At 36.0% G+C, this 17,326-nt stretch overlaps 1 protein-coding gene across 2 annotated transcripts in view; it reads right to left on the minus strand.

Annotated features, from left to right (window-relative positions):
- Positions 1-16,442, minus strand: part of LOC119793886 (glypican-6-like) — a 130,309-nt gene extending 113,867 nt beyond the window's left edge. The window contains exon 1 of one of the 2 annotated variants that reach the window (XM_038301170.1): positions 15,964-16,442. In XM_038301170.1, coding sequence (XP_038157098.1) covers positions 15,964-16,114 — 151 coding nt within the window. In that variant the 5' untranslated portion in view covers positions 16,115-16,442. The remainder of the gene's footprint in view (positions 1-15,963) is intronic. The other variant, XM_038301171.1, reaches the window with a different exon arrangement.
- Positions 16,443-17,326: the final 884 nt, after the last annotated feature.

Consider the following 17,326-nt stretch of genomic DNA (forward strand, 5'->3'; position numbering starts at 1 on the left):
TGCTTCCAAAAATCTTCCAAAACACGGAGTGAGACAGAGAATATGGAGCCGTTTCTGAAGTCAGCGGGCGAAGGCTGACACTGCTGTTTATACAATGAACATGAGTCACACATATATGAAGTTTCAATATTGAATTAGAATTAAGAATGTAAATATAATATTCAGCATTTTTATTTCATTGAACCTGTTGCACTAAAATATTTCTTCCATGCATTTAATTAATACACAACTGCATCGACTGTCTGCCTCTGTTAACTGTCTCTAAGTTGAATTCTATAACGTAACATTTCAGTTCGGGCTGAAACATCCTTCTGGAGAACTACAAATGTTTCATAAAGTTTATCTTGAGTGTCCATTGTATTTGCTGTATTTTTAACCACTGTCATGATAATTTTGACTTAGCTAAAATATGCAAATTATTTGTATACCCTAAAATAGTTCCATGTCTCCCTTCCTGAAGTCTCTTTTTGTCTTGTTTAGGAGTTCCTTTATATCACTGGTGGTCCAGGGTTCCTTACTTGGAAATCGTAATGTTCTGGAGGGGTTTTTCTTATCTATTAGGTATATACAGTCAGTCACACACTCAGTCGCTGCACTGATGTCCTTTCCATGTGGCTGTCACAGTGCGTCCCAGTCTGTACCATTAAAACAACTTTGTAGGGCTTCTTAAACTGCATGTGACTAACTTCCTAAAATTATCCTACAATGTGAGTTGCTTAAATAAAGCATGAGAAATATTCAGCCTAGAAGAAAACAAGACATATTCAAAGAGGGGGTGTAACTTGAGAGATGAATGAGTCCTTGACATTTACATAAAACACATCCCATGAAGCTATCTCTGGTACAGAAGTTGACAAACTGTTGGAACTTTGGAACTGTGGCAGACAGTGAGGCTTGATTAAATCAACAGTTATTGCCACAAATGTATTTGGTCATTGTGTCTGTAGCTTGGTAACAACAAAACTGATCTCACCCAAACAGAATCAGCACAAAACAACACTGGTGAACACTCTGGGTAAATACTATGGACAAAAAAAAACTGCTAACAGGTCAATGTCTGGGCTGTAGAGACAAAATTTCACAGTAACATGTACTGGATGAAACCTGTTGTTTACAAGTTCTGCCAACCCACTTCCCTTAAGTTTCCTGGCCTTTTTTAAACTTTTTCTGGCCTTCTTTAAACTTCGGAACTTCTGGCACAGAGACACTGGAGTCAAGGATATAATCCTGCACTTAGTAAAACACATATTGCTGCATTTCTTATATTCTGGCAAAGTCCTTGCTAGGGCTTGGGGATTCTTCTAACTTATTTCATAAAGCTCTCACATTAACTATAGGTGGCTTAAAATTCTCCCTCTTCTCTCTTCTCTTACTGCCGTTCTGCATCCTCCTTTTCAACTTAACTAGAATGCAGAGATAGTTATGGTATTATTTCAGCTTTTGAGCACAATTCTACTGAGCAGCCCCCAGGTGACAAAGCCAACTTGCTTTGGCTCCTATGGTTACAAATCGTTACAAATGTCCAAAAATGAAAAGTTTTTCAAACATGGGTCAACCAGCTAACAATTGGCATTTCGCTCCCTTCCCCTTGGCATAAAAAAAAAAGCTGTATCAAACCCCCCGTTGATAGGCTGCGTTGCTTCTGTCCTCCCGCCTCTCCATGTCTGGTGACACCATCACACTGGGTTAGCGTTGATGATGTCACTAGTGTGACAGAAAACAAAAGTAAACTAATGGTGATATGATTATCGAATGTAAACAGAGTTGTTTCGGCTTGTTATACACTGTAAGACGCATCTGCGGCGGTCGACCCAGGTCTGGACTAACAGAGCCGAGGGGATTTTAACATGCGTCACTTGCCGAGTCGTTTGACCATGGTAGACATAAGTAAGTGAGCTGTTTTGTTACACTAAAAGCCAATTTTTTGCTTGTTTAAACAGGTTTTTTTTGCCAGTGGGAAAGGGTAAGTAATGTCAAAAATCATATTAGCTAAACAGCATCAAACACCAGAGTTAAAAACCAGAATTAAAAAAGGGAACTAAAATTCATCTAAAAGGAATATCAAAATCAAGCCAGCAGAGCTATTTTAACATGCAACCACCTTGAGCAGCGTAACACTAGAGTAAATATCCTGATGGGTTATTAAACTTTAAGTAAAAAAATTATTAGTGAAGCAAAAAGCTCTGCTGGAAGCAGAAGGTAAATGAGGTAAAAAACAGTACTTCGTGCCTTAAAGGAATAGTACACCCAAAACATGATTAGCCTTCATTTTCTACTCACCCCCATGCTGAACAACACTCTGGAGTACTTTTTTGATATCTCAAATGCATCTGGAGATCTGGGAGGCTTCTTGCTGTCTGCTGACATTCAAATAATGGAGGTCTATGGTGCCCGAGGCAGAAAGGTCCATAAAAGTCCACAAAAAACGTTTCAATATTCCTCCATACTGCTCGTCCAATGTATTCGAAGTGTCCTGAGTGGGTAGCATCCAGAATTTACTCGAAACGAAGTCATTTAGAATGTTTTTAGAGCATAAACAGTAGTGTATAGGTTTTCCTGAAATCGCGAGCCTGCGAGTTCACGACGCTACGGAAACCACGGCAGAACAAACCAGATGAAAGTGTGCATTCAGCTCAACAAAGAACTTCTGCTCTTCCTCAACACTGAAGTCCTCAGACATTTTTCTTTCGTTGTTTCTTTCTTTGCACAGGTAAACAGCACATTTCTTCTTCTACGCTTGCATTATCGGCAGAGCAGACGCTGAATGTGTTCAGTGTTGAATTCAGTGTTGAGGAAGAGCATGAGTTCTTTGCCGAGCTGAATGCGCACTTTCGTCTGGTTTGGTCTGCTGGCTTCCGTAGCGTCGTGAACTCGCAGGCGTGCGCTTTCAGGAAATCCTATACACTACTGTTTATGCTCTAAAAACATTCTAAATGACTTCGTTTCGAGTAAATTCTGGATGCTACCCACTCAGGACACTTGGAATACATTGGACGAGCAGTATGGAGGAATATTGACACGTTTTTTGTGGACTTTTATGGACCTTTCTGTCTCGGGCACCATAGACCTCCATTATTTGAATGTCAGCAGACAGCAAGAAGCCTCCCAGATCTCCAGATGCATTTGAGATATCAAAAAAGTACTCCAGAGTGTTGTTGAGCATGGGGGTGAGTAGAAAATGAAGGCTAATCATGTTTTGGGTGTACTATTCCTTTAATAATAGACTTAAAAGCATAAAGTGTTGGGATCTGGAGGTTTTGTCCACTTTCTCCACCAGAGGGCGCACGAGATCTCCTAAGGGCATGAGCTGACTGCAACACCTGTCTTCAATCTGCTCATCAGGAGGCTCCTTCTTAAGGAGGCGGAGACGGACACTCCAGTGCCAGAGTGTTTGCCAGTAATGGGTAGCAAAGCCTGAGCCAGCCTGCTTTTCTGAACCAAGATTTTGTGAACCTGTCTGATCCAGTCTTTTTTCTGTCTCTCAGATATTCCTGCCTGACAATCCGAAAACCTGGAGAGAAGACTTTCTGAGCCCGCCTGTCTGTTCTCAGTGAAACCCTGGAGGGTTATATCTGCCTGAAATCTGCCTGCCCGCTCTCAGAGAAAACTGAGAAGGAACTCTGTCTGGAATCCGTCTGCCTGCACTCAGTAAGCCTCCGCCTCTTCCCTCAGCCCTCTGCCTGCCGACTAGCCTCTGGACCCTCAAGGTTCCCCCCCTCAACTGCTCCGCTCAACTTCAGAACAGGTACTCCCTTGTACACCAGAAAAACCAGCAATACTTGGATCACTACTAACCTCTCTGTGCCCCCTCAGTGGTGAACCCCTGCGTGACCAGTCAACTTACCAAGGACCAGTTCATGACATATATTGTGCTTCATGTAAATGAACCTTTGAACTTTTTCTCTGCCTCTTGAGTGATTTCTGCATGTGGGTTAGGCACCTTAAACCCATCATGACATAAAGCCTAATTTTGTAAATGACTCAATATATACGCTATAATTTCCAGCCTAAAAGGTTTACTGTAATTAGATTTAGAAATTTAGTTAAGGAAAAATATAGCTACTATACAAAGGCATTAATAACATAATTGACATCATTAGCTAATAATGCAAGTAGCCTCTTCATTCAGTGAGCTTTAAAGATTTGCTTTTAACATTTCTCATCCTTAGTTTCTCAGTTACTCAGTTTATTAAAATTTATTCAATTTGACTTATAACTCTAATTTCTAGAGGCTACTTCCTAACTGATTTCAAAACACCTCTCCACCCGTAAATGCTATGTTAATATATTATTCCCAAATTGAATAGGGACTTAAAGAAATACCTTGGTGTGTTTCCTTTATACCCCAAGTAAACCAGAAGTTATGGGTACATTTCTAAAGGTTCTAAGCCACTTTTATTGACTGAAATAGTAATGTGCGGATAAACAATACTTAATTTGCAGCGCAGGGTATTAGTATCTCTTGAACTCTTCCATATGCAATATTAACAAATGCCAGGGAATTGTTTTGTTGTTTTTAGTTTTGTTTTGTTTTTTGTAACAGACCAAAACAATTTAGTCCAAAATAATAAGGTGGAGGGGAAATTACACATTGTCTTTATTTTTTTCTAAATAAAATTCTGAAAAAAACATTGCAGACAGCCATATTACTCTCCTTTACATTCTACATATAATCCAGCTTCTCTGCGAAGATCTGTACCCTTTTTTGTAGTACAATAGCAATCAAATCACCCTATGATTAAAGACATGACAGATAGCTCAGGAATAAAATTGTATATGTAGAACAGTTTGACTTAAAAAAACATATTCCAGGCACCGTTCAATCTAGGTCTGAAACAACTCCTCGGATTAATCTTGATCAATCAGTTATTGAAATGATCATCAACTAATTTAATAATCGATTAATTGTTTTATAAAGTATAGCGACTGTAAAAAAAAATGCCTATAGATGAGAGAACAATCAACTTAGAGCAGTTATGATATTAAAATTGTAAAAAGATATATAAGCATTTTGCGTTTGAGATAAAAAAAAAAGCTTTTTCATCTGTCAATATGCTCTATACAGAACTCCTCAAGTGTAAACATTTTAGTTTCACTTGGATTCATTTTGCAAAAAAATCTTCTTTAAGGAAACTTTGGCCATCCAATTATTAATCGATTAATTGAAAAAATAATCAAGAGATTATTTGATTTGCAAAATAGTCGTTGGTGGCAGCCCTAGTTAAATCCATCAGTTAAAAAATAATAGACACAACTGCAAACCTAACAAGTATGCTGTTCACCTAAGCTGACAGGCTGGGCGAGGCCACCACTGATCAGAGAAGCAGCCTGCAAGCTCACGGCAATGCTATTGAAGCAAAAAAACCTGTCAATACTACCAGGCTACTATAGTCATATGGGAGAAATTAAAATATTCTTTCTAATGAGGCGGCCTGTTTGTCAGATTAAACATCTCTTCAAAAATTATCTTCAACCTTTAAGCAGGTAATAATAAACTTTTGATTAAGGTCACTTTGCTTTATTGTGTTTTAATCTAATGTCATATTATAACCATCATATGAAAATGGTCATTAATTAGCAGAAATATTTATAAGAGGAAAGCCATTGTTAAAGAAAATCCAAAGAAAATTTTTTTTACGCCATAGTTCCCATTGATGTTGGGCACATACAATCCAAAGTAAAGCTTGTAGTTGCATACTGATATGTTAAGTTTACAGGGATGAACTATGTTGCAACTGCTGTAAAGATCTTTTATAAGAACTGAGTAACTGCCAATGACCAGGGTGGGGGAGATTTTCTGTTGTTTTTAAATATTTATTTATGAAATTATGCTGCTGCAGTAAAATACCAATTTTAAGAAGTTTTACAAATTTTTACTAGGGTTTTCAATACATTTCCAGGGTGTTTTCTGTATAAATTGCAGGACACAGTCTTTCTTGTAGCTTTCAGACAGAACAGCTGCTGAAAAGAGCCCATCATGAGGCCACTTTGGCATTCATAAGCATGATTGATGACACAAGGATGGAGACAGTGCTTGAGAAATCCCCTCTGCCACAGTAGAATTGATGACTGTTTGGATTTTTCCTGTTCCCCTGATGGTACCCCCCACGCTGAGACAGATTCACATTACATTTCGGAGTCAAACAGAGGCACAAACATTGGTGCAGCTATAAACAAATACAAAAACTCAATCACAAGCCAAATCATCTGCAGTTTCATCGCAAATATTTTGATGCTTGTTGAGTGAAATGGAACAACATGAACATGCCAGAAACCTATTAAAACTTGTGATCCCTTTAAGGATCCCCAGATCTATTTCCACACTAGTGTGACTGACGGGAAGGTCACATTAATTTCCCAATACATCAGCGCTGCAGTGAAGCATGCTGGGGAGGCAAACTTGACCATGCTTGCAGCAAGTCTTTCCTGTTATTGCCCTTTTGAATGTTTTTTATTGACCGGACCAAACCTGTGCATCTCAGACATCTCAGCAAAGGTCGTTGGGCTTATGTATGCAGAAGATCACATAAAATATCAGCACAGTTATTTCTGTCCCATTTCCCTGTACTTACTTGCAGTAAACAGAAATGGACGTCAAATGTTAGTGCTGAAAAGAAGCTCCACCGAATCCAGCAGACTGCTGTGTGACTCACTTTCCATATCTAGTCTCATACATTGGGTAATCCTCTCAGAAGAAACTGAGACAGCCGGGACAAGACCGTACACACATCAGATCTTTAACAAGTGCTGCGAAAAGTAGACTGGTGAGGCGAAAGATTGATTTGTCAATTTGCCACATCAAAACTAAAATTTGAAAGTTAGAGTTTGACTCATGGACATGACTGTGGCTCAGACTACTAGATGAGTGAACGCCAAGGTCTTTTATTGCGGTCCACAGGATGTAGCTGCTGACAGCTCTCAGCCATGGTCAGCAAGCTAAGGAACGACCTCAGGCTTGTCAAATTACCTTCTCAGCCTTTAGACTTTGGATCATAACACAGACTGCATGCTGTCATGCAATCTGACCTCGCTCCTCTAATCAAACACAATGAGGCAAAGCTATGGCAAGATGTTAGTTTTTAGCTCTTTTTAAAACAAGTGTAACTTTTATGAAGTTGGCTTTGCCTGTCAGGAGTGCAGCACAGCTTGGTAAAATATAACTGAGCATAAATATAAAGTATTTTATTAAGCAAACACTTTTCCTACCAAATCTACATACAAAATAACAAACCATTTTAGCAATTTATTTTTGTATTATTTTTTTATTCTGTAAAAACTATGTATTTGCCACATAGTTTTAAGCAATATAACACAAGTGCATCTCTATACATCAGTTTGTAATGAAAAACTATTCTTTCTTTAAATTTAATCAAAACAGAAAACTACATATTTACAGAGGTATAGAGCCATTTATTAAAATCCAATTTTTGTTTCTATGAGGCTCATTTCTAAGATTATAATCATCCAGACTAATATTTAAGATGATTTTAAACATATTTATAAAACCCACATTTCTATATTATTTTTTTAAGTAGGTCTGATGTGAGATTCTGCAGAATGGTTTCCACTAAAAGTTAATTATCAGTGACTAATCTGCACAGGGTAGCAACTCTCTACTTAGGTAATATCTAAGTCATGAAAATCAGTTTTCTCGCTGTGAAAGGTCTCAGACTTGGTTCAGCTTGCAGAAGTGGTGTGGTACAGTGACGTCATGAAATGAGCAGCAAGCAGACAGGAGAGGCGGCCTTGCTTTAAAGGCAGACGTTTCTCTTCGGGGTGGAAGAAAACTTAATTTCATAGCAAATTAATACTCATATAGATCTAAAGGCCTTATTTCATCATATATTTGCTAATAGATGGCCATAAAAGGCTTAAAAAGCATGATATAGGACCTTTAGGTGAATTCAGTTTTCAACAATTTTCTTAGCTATTGCATATGAGGTTATGTAAAGTGTTTCATTCTAGTAAAATTGCCATCATTGATTTCAGTTTATAAAAAAAAAAGAAATAGTTCCCTAGGAAATGTGAATGTTAAGATGTAAGGGAAGCCTGGGTTACTTTAATAGCATTTCTGCATCTTTCTTTCAAGTTGTTCTAATTTTCTTTTTTCAAAACTCCATTCTCTATAAGGTTTGGATCAGGTGAGTTTACCGGCCAGTTATGCACAGAGATAACAGCTACCACGGATACTTTTGGGAGTTTTGGCCAGGAACAATTTCCTGCTGGAACATGAAATCACCATCTCCATAAAGACTGCAGGCAGAAAGAAAAGTCAAGTACTCTAAAATTCCCTGGGGCATGGATGTACTGACTTTGGACTTGATAAAACATAGTGGACCACAAGGATAGATCACATGGCTGTGGAAACTTCAGCTGGGACCAAAACATCTAGGATTTTATTGCTTCATCTCTCCTCTCTGTATTTCCCCTCTAGTCTATGAGACATTGATGAAATTCAAAATTGACTAACATCTAAAAAGAAGGGATATAAAATCTTCCTTACATAACTTAACATCTAACGTTTCACTCTAATCTCCTGCCTCACAAAGTAACAGGATTTAAATGCTGTTTATATTAAAAGCTGATCATCAAAGCTATTACAACAGATTTCAAGGAATCAAACCATGAAAGTTAATCATTCTAGAAGCAAACACATTATGTAGATAAAATGAGTCATTTATAGACAAGGACCTGTAATATCAGGTCTAAAATGTCTCCTGTATCATTGGTGAGCTAAGAGTGTAGGGGCAGCTGTTAACACCGACAGAAACACTAAACAGGAGGCTTGTATAGTCAGTCTTCACTGAGACCCCCAAGGACCAACTAGCATGGAAGTACTGCAATATGAACTTGAAGGTAATGTTGTCACTTAAGCACTTCACCGCCTGCTGCACACATGCTCCTGTGCTACCCCCTTCAACAGCTCCTTAACACATTGCCATGCTCCTCCATAACCTTACTACAATTGTTACATAACTTTTTTTTTTACTGCTGTTTTAAGGCAAGCAGTAATCATTTTGCATGAGTGCTCTCATTATGCACGCTTAGAATATAGATATAATTTTTAATAAATGGGTTTTAATGTAAGATGGAGGAGTTTAGGAGTTTAAAATGATCTCTCTCCATCTGTCCCTTCTGCTTCATATGTTGTTAGCATCTAAATAAAGTTTTATCTGTATCAGTTATGTATCTGATAAGTAGATTATATTTGAGATAGTCTTTAAAAATGTTGCAATATACTTAGTTACAAAATATGTTTTTACATATGCTGCATTCAAAGACATATAACCTATATGGTGACAATAGGTTGTTTCTTGCAAATGCATACAGGAACAAATATAATTTCATTTTCATTAATTTTCAGAAACATCTTTTTTGATCCAATGAAACTAAAAGTTGACAGAATGCTTGATCATAATGATTATAGTTACAGTTTAAGGAAAATGAAAATTGGAAGCACAAGGGTGGCAGTTCCATGTTGTGAGTGAGACTAGTGCACAAGAATAATTAGGCAGTAATGAGCCAAAGCTTACAGCCAAATTGGTTACAAAGTGATTTACTGTAAGGACAGCAATGAGGAGCCAAGTAACACTCTTGTATGCTTTAGGTACTGACTTGTTGAGCATCAACACACCTGCTTCCACTGAATTCGAATGTTATCTGGAAACACCTGTCAGAGGCTTTTACAGTCACAATTTTATTATCCGGGCTTTCCCAATGTTTTTGAAGACATGCTAATCTCAATGTATACATCCCTCTGACGATAATAAGTAATTCACATGCATCTAAAACAATTATCTCTGTCATTATGCGGGCATCAGAAATTCCAAGTAAAAACTAAGTAAAGGCACATTTAAGTTTAGAAAAAAAATAATTATTATTATTTTATTTTTTTGCTTGTAAAATGGTACTTATTGCATTTAGTATATCATACATTTATCTATCCATCCATCTTCTCCAACATATTCCAACAAAATCCCAGCTGGGCTGGTGCCTATATCTTAAGCAGTCTATGGACAAAGGTGGGGCACACCCTGGAGAGGTCACCAGTCCATCACAGGGCAAAACAGAGACCACTGTCAGAGGAAGCTGGAGTATCGGGAGAGAACCCATGCATGCACAGATAATTCATGCAAACTCCATGTAGAAAGAACATAGGCCAAAATTTGAACCCAGGACCTCCATGCTGCAGGCAACAGTGTTCAGCCCCGGAGTATATTATAACTATGTCATTTTTTGTAGCAATTTATTGCAGATTAGTTTTGAACTCAACCCACACACAATTACTAGAACACTTTTGTTGCAACCTCATTCTTTCATAATCTCGTGAATAAGTAATCAAAAGCTCATGCACCCTGTTCAAATCTGCTATAAACAGCCATCCTCTCAAATACAAAGTAGACAGACTAAACAACTATTCACAAAGCATTACAACCTGCCCCAAGAAATTAGATCTATTTTACCTGTTTTTTTTATGCAAGTTAGCATTTATCTGTGTCATTACCCCAGGTAATATAGTAAGTATAGATATAAGGTTTGGTGTGTTTTTGTAACAAGATATTTACATTTAAGCTATGGACTGAATTATTATAAAAATTTGTAATATTTAAGTATTGAGCATATATTACTTATCATAGAATAGAGTTTTTGTTATGGCATTCTTGAGCGGTTTAACTATGCATGTTAAGAGACATTAAATAAAAGAGGAAATGGATATAAATAATGTGTGACTTCACAGAGCTCATTGCCAGCTAATGTAAACAAAAAACACCCCTTCCTACCTGTCAGCTGTGCAAAACAACTACAGTTCACTCAGATCATGATTTAAAACATTCAATCTGCAGCCGTAGAGCTGACTTTATTTTAGATTCCGCATAAAACAATACATTATAAAGTCAGATTGAGAAAAAATATGCTTCAGCTGCAATCAAAGGGCACTGATAGGTGGAAAGGTTGTCAATTAAGAGAAGATCCAGTGAGAATTTAAAATGTTTTAACTAAAAAAATATATTCTTTTTAATCTATTTCCCTAAATAGCTGTTTAATCAATTAAATTAAATTAGCAGAGGGCATTGACAGATTTTAAACAAACCATTGAGGCTACAGAATAAGGGAGATGCTGATCTTAGGTGTATGCAGTTAAGGGGCACCAATGTGCATTTGCAGGGGTCAGGTTGGAAAGCTTGTGTGTTCGGGCCTTATAATATATCTTTCCTGATATTTAAAAATGTTTTCAGATTTTATAACCTCATAAAGCACTCATGCATTGATTCTGTTTACAGCTTGCAGTAACATCTGCCCACACCAGTCCAATGATCTCCAGAGAGTGTCAGGAATGAACACACTAAAAATGTGTTATGAATTTTTAAATCTTTAAAATGCGCATTGTTTGTCCACAATATGTTCTGGATATGACTGAAGAACTATGAACTGACCCTAAGCAATGCTCTTCAAGCAGATTATTCTCTATTTATCTCCAACTTTTTATACTATCGACCTCACTTGCCACTGCTAACCGAACAGTTACCCAAGGTTGCTCATTACGATATTAATACATTATGCCACTCATTAATTGTATAGTAAATCTTGAGCTGAATTCCAAATTTTTTTTTTCTAAACTTGCATTTCTAGTTAAAGTACATAAAGCAAAGTTTAGCTTCCAAAATGGATTATGGAATCTTGTCTCTGCTATGGGTGAGACACGCCACTGCAACAGACGCTTAGACAGGATCATCAGGCCTATGAAACTTAAGTACGCAGCACTAAGAGTTTATGAAGTCTGAGCGGCCTGCAGCCTCCACTTGAATAATGGGATATTTTGGAAAGTTTCTTCCGTGTTCTAACTGATTTGCATTCAGCAGAGGTGATGCAGCAGCCCTTTAAAAACATAAAAATCTTATTCAGATTCAGTGACTTTAAGATTCCTCTCCATGCCTGAATACTTGTGTGACCATCAACCTTAACTTCATATGAGAAGACTATTATTTCCAAAGCAGAGTGACGCACAGTGAGTCAAGCTGAGTTATCTCTAAGAATCACTGTGGAAAGATTTCTTTCTAATATTCTAATCTTTATTTTATTAATTTAATAAGAACTAGAAACTACAATGAAAATGTATCCGCTTGCAGTCAGTGATCGGATTTTTAAAGAGTAAAAAAATGTAGAAGCAATTTACGCTTGATGCCATATTCTTTAAGGAAAGACAAACTGACAATGTATTAATTTTATGCTTCAAATTTGACCTATGATTAATCATTAAATAAACATATCAGCTACATTTTGAATAATCAACTATAATTCAGATTATTCTATTAGCAGACTTTTTTTTTGTTTATTTTTTTCTTTACATTCATATACTTATTACTATTCTTTCAGTTGTTTTAAATTACATTTCCAATTGGTTAACCTTTAGATTAGGAAGATAATTACCTGTTATTTCTGTTATACTTAATGAAGAACCTTTTCTGTTCGATAAAGAGTGATGTATAAAGTTCTAAGCCTTAAGGGTATATTCATTACTGGATTGTTTTTTTGTGAAATTGATGGTTGAAGGTTTCTGCGGAACACTTTTTAACTCGTTCAAAGATCACTTCAAGAGTATCCAAGATGCCATTTTAAAGGCATTAAAAAAGAAGACAGATTTATCTCTCATTTGGGAGATTAGCTATGATGTCAGCAACACAGATCCAAGGGATTTAATCAGTTAGTTATTCAATCCATCTCTGAACAGGTGTGCCTGTTATCAAATATGCAGCCTTTAACGTGTGCCAGATTTCCTGCTTTATAGAAAGAGGTACTGACGATTAGGCTCTATACTAATGACTCGAAAACATGGCAGTGCAGTATGGAGAAAAAGCCTTTTGAACTTGTTTAAAAATGTTCCCATCAAATCGTTCTCTATTGCATTGAATATTGTTTAAAGTTAAAACTTGCAGATTTATTTCTATTTATATTCTGTAACAATATGCAGACAACGCACTTATCTGTTCCTATACTTAAAGCAACAATAGTTATTAATGAAACCAATAAATGCAATTAAAAGCTTAAAATCTTTGGTTTGAATGGAACAAATGTGATTTGCATATGTGCATGAGGGGGTGTGATTGCAGTGTGTAATAATAAGAAAAAGAAAAGCATTTTAGGCTTTCAGAGTAACAAAACCTTACGTACTAATAATAATGAAAAGCATTTTCTGACTTTTAATGAACTAAAAGAGAAGCATCAAAGTGCATGCTGTGTGTTTATGCATTTACAGACTAAAATGTATGGGAGTTCTTAAATCGATGGATTTATTGAAAAGAACAAAAATCTATATTTTGAACAATTAAAGCTGATCAAATGGTAAATGGTAAATGGCATGTACTTATATAGCTCCTTTATTCAAGTCAGCAGACTTGACCAAAGCGCTTTACACTACATTTATTCACCCATTCACGCACACACTCACACACTGATCAAGGGAAAATTGGCCCTATTCCAGATCAGAGAATTTGCCTCAAACAAAAGCAGAAAGCAGTAAACGTAAAGTAGCCCAAAGATTCTTACACAGCTTTGTTTTTTTAACTACTGCACATACTGTACAACAGGGAACATGAGAAATAGTGATTCGATTCCAGCAGCTACAGGGTGGTAGGAGTTAATACAACAAAACTACTTTTATTTGGCTTTGAAAAAAATTTTTTTGTTTGTCTGTTTGACTCGTTAACAGCTTCTCAGATGTCTTGGACAGTTAGTGTTTTTTTTTAAGTGTGCTTTTTCCAGCATAAGAGACAAAATGAGTCTCTATGCATGGAAGAGTTTAATGAGCACCTGTTGTGTTAAATGTTTCACGACTCTGCTTCCTGCAAATTGCAAATTTCCACAATGTGAAACATATGACAAAAAAATAATAGGCTCTGAATTTCAAGTGCTTTATCTATTAAAATGCCTATTAAGAGCCTACAAAAATGTCTTTTCGTATCTTCTTTGCTTAAGGAAATGTAATATGTATGCAGGGTACACTATGTGTCTAGACTGCAGAAGAATGGCATCTTTTTTTAGAGGAAAATTTTTATATTCGCTAATCATCATTTATATAAAGCACCTAAAAACACTTTTTTTCCCCCAACAAATGCAGGGAGAACAACTCAAGCTCAAATATTTCTTTTTTTTTTTACTTGTGTACTTTGTACTGTTATTTTAAGTACTATTGCTGCAATACATGTGTTCATCTTGCAAATATTTTGGTCTTCACATGTTGTCACCTTGTTTTTGTACAGGCAATATTACTAAGATATAGGATGTCAAAATTAAAAACTTAAAAAAAAGAAACATCCTTCAATGACTCCTCCTTCTCTAAATCACATCTATAGCCATCTCTATCGTTTGGCAACTGACCCCAAAGCAGAGTTAATTGTCACAAAGTAACAAGGGTTGGTTTTCCCTATAAAACAATAGGGTTTAATTAAAAAAAATACATATTTTGTTTTGTTTGAAGATATGGAACTAGATTGTATCATCACTCTATGTCAAAATACATTTTTATTCAATAATCATGGTATTACTTCTCTGAAACACATATCTTCTATTTCAACATAGATTACAGTCTATGATTACAGCATTTGTGATTGACCGTCATCCCGAGTCCTCAGTCTTGCAGAGTTTTTCGTGTTTTGATTTTTAAAGCAAATATTTCTAAAAAAATAAAAAATAAAAATAGGATTCTGTTGTGAGAATTCTTTGCAGTGTTTCTGAGGCTTTTATTTTGTTTATCTTGATAACAAAATTATTGCAGATCTACCAAAGTTTTTTCATATAAAGCCATAAACTACAGTACTTCAAAAGCAGATACAAGCAAATCCACTTTGTGCTTAAAACATTAACCTTAACTTAGTATCAATCCTGTGAATTTTTTTATTTGATTAGGGAAACCGATAAGATAAACCGAACAAAACCTTGAAAAATGAAAACATAATCCTAATATATGTGTATATATATATATATATATATATATATATATATATATATATATATATATATATATATATATATATATATATATATATATATATATATATATATATATATATATATATATATATAAATCTGCCCAATTTTACTCATAAAATCAATGTTTTTGATAAACTAACAAAAAGAGCTTAACTACAAAAAAATATTGAAGCAGCTGAAGTCCATAGATTTCTTCGTTTAAACATGATGTTAATTTCCTAAGATATCGTTGTTATAACATTGTTGTTGTAACATTGTTAAGCTGGTCACTGTCAGTCTTATAAGGGTCTGAACATTTCAGAACCATAATGACTAATTCAAAAGTGGATCAAAAAGTCACTACTGCACAAACAAATATATATATATATATATATATATATATATATATATATATATATATATATATATATATATATATATATATATATATATATATATATATATATATATATATATATATATAAACATATTAATAATTCATAATTATTATTTTTTTATCACATATTTACTTGTAAAAACCGAGTGGACAACATAATGGCAACAGAGCCACCTTTTACACCTGGTTTATTTTTTGAGTCAAAAACTGGACAGTCTGGTCTTAAACAATCAGTGAACATATAAACCTCACACACCTACTTGTTGGCAAGGCTTAATATCAATAACTAGAAGCAAATTCCCTCACTTTAATAAATAAACCTGCCAGATCCATAGCTACATCCTTTTGCGCAAGCTGGGGATACATGAAGGGTCCTAATCAATATCCTGTTAGATAAAGCCCTTAAGGCAGTCCTACTGGCCCCTCACTGGGGGACCGTTAAGTGACAGGTGGTTGATGTGCTGCTGATCAGTAGGATGAATAGTCAAAGTCTCTAAAACGAACTCCATGTCAATCAAAACGGACCCAAATGAATTATAAAGACTGGAAATCAATAACTATTAATTGATACTGAACAGTCAGAAAGGCTGCAGACTTACCTGGGATCTCCTGGTGAGGAACATGTGTGAAGATGAAGCCCTTCTCAGAGCAAGCCTCCCTCACCTCGCTGCAGTTCCGCGCTAAAAAATCAGATTTTGCTGCGACTGACAGCACAGAAAAAGTGCAAATGATGCTCTGAAGTCTCAGCATTGTTCACTTCTGCAAAGATCCTTAAGTGACAAAGGTCCCCGGCCGCATAAAAACAAAAACAAACTCCCCCCTCCTGCAGCAGATCCGCAGGTATACTTATTGACTGCTCATGTATAATGTTTGGAGCTCAACTAGTATGAATGTCTACCGAGACATTTCCAGGAGCAGAGTGGCGGATCGAAGCGCAGCTGAGAATAGGTGGCGCAGAGGAAAGGACTGTGGAGGTGCCACATGAACCCAGGAGGGTGGCTCAACTTGGTCCAGCGAAAGGATTCCCTCTGGACTCTGCGCTGGAGTGGAAATGTGCTGTGAGGAGCGCTCTGTGCTGGGATCAGACTGCTTGGCAAGGCAGAGAGGGACGCAAAATGTGGAGTGGAATCAAGCCGCATCCATTTCAACTAAGCTCCAGGGAAAATATAGATTTAAAAATATGTTGTCATTCCAAGAAAAGATGCCTAACACAAATTAAAATGAACTTTGTTTTTCTAGATCATAAATGTCCTCAGATTTCTTTTTTTTTTTAAATCCGATATTAAAACTCAGAACCAGGGAAGGAACTAGATGGGGGGCCAGGGGTGGCCATGGATCACCCCTACCATTTCCCCCCCCCCCCCCCCTCTAATACAGATGGTGGCAGCAGTAATACTCTCAAGTGGAATATTCAAAACATTTTAATTATTCATATATTTCTTACTATTTTTTCATATTTTAATAATTACTTAACAAAAACCCTGTGGTTAATTATGCACATCAATAATACTAACATTAAAAATGATAAGTACAGAATTCATGCTCTTTTCAGAACTACATTTCCTGTTTCATGGGGTAAAGAGAAAATGATGTGTCTCTGCATTCATCTAGGAGTCCTCAGTGAAATCATAGATAAATAACTATTTTAATTAAAAAAAACATATTAAATAATCAATTTAGACAATGTAGACATTAGTACTTGTAAATATAAATTTCATGCAGAATGATTATTGATAAAAGTAGGTAAGTAATGACAATGGAAAATATGTTCACCCCACAACTCAAACCTGAAAGTATTTTATCCACTATACCTTTTATCTAGAAAGCACAGATGTTTAAATATATGCGTAAAGTAAAGAAGAGTAAAGAAGTTTAATCAGTACTTCCACTTTTACCAGAGTATTTTTTAACACAAGTATCTGTACTTTTACTCAAGTACGGAAAGTGAGTACTTTTTCCATC

Source organism: Cyprinodon tularosa, unplaced genomic scaffold (assembly GCF_016077235.1).
Source record: "Cyprinodon tularosa strain WSP-4 unplaced genomic scaffold, ASM1607723v1 ctg463, whole genome shotgun sequence".
NCBI lineage: Eukaryota > Metazoa > Chordata > Actinopteri > Cyprinodontiformes > Cyprinodontidae > Cyprinodon > Cyprinodon tularosa.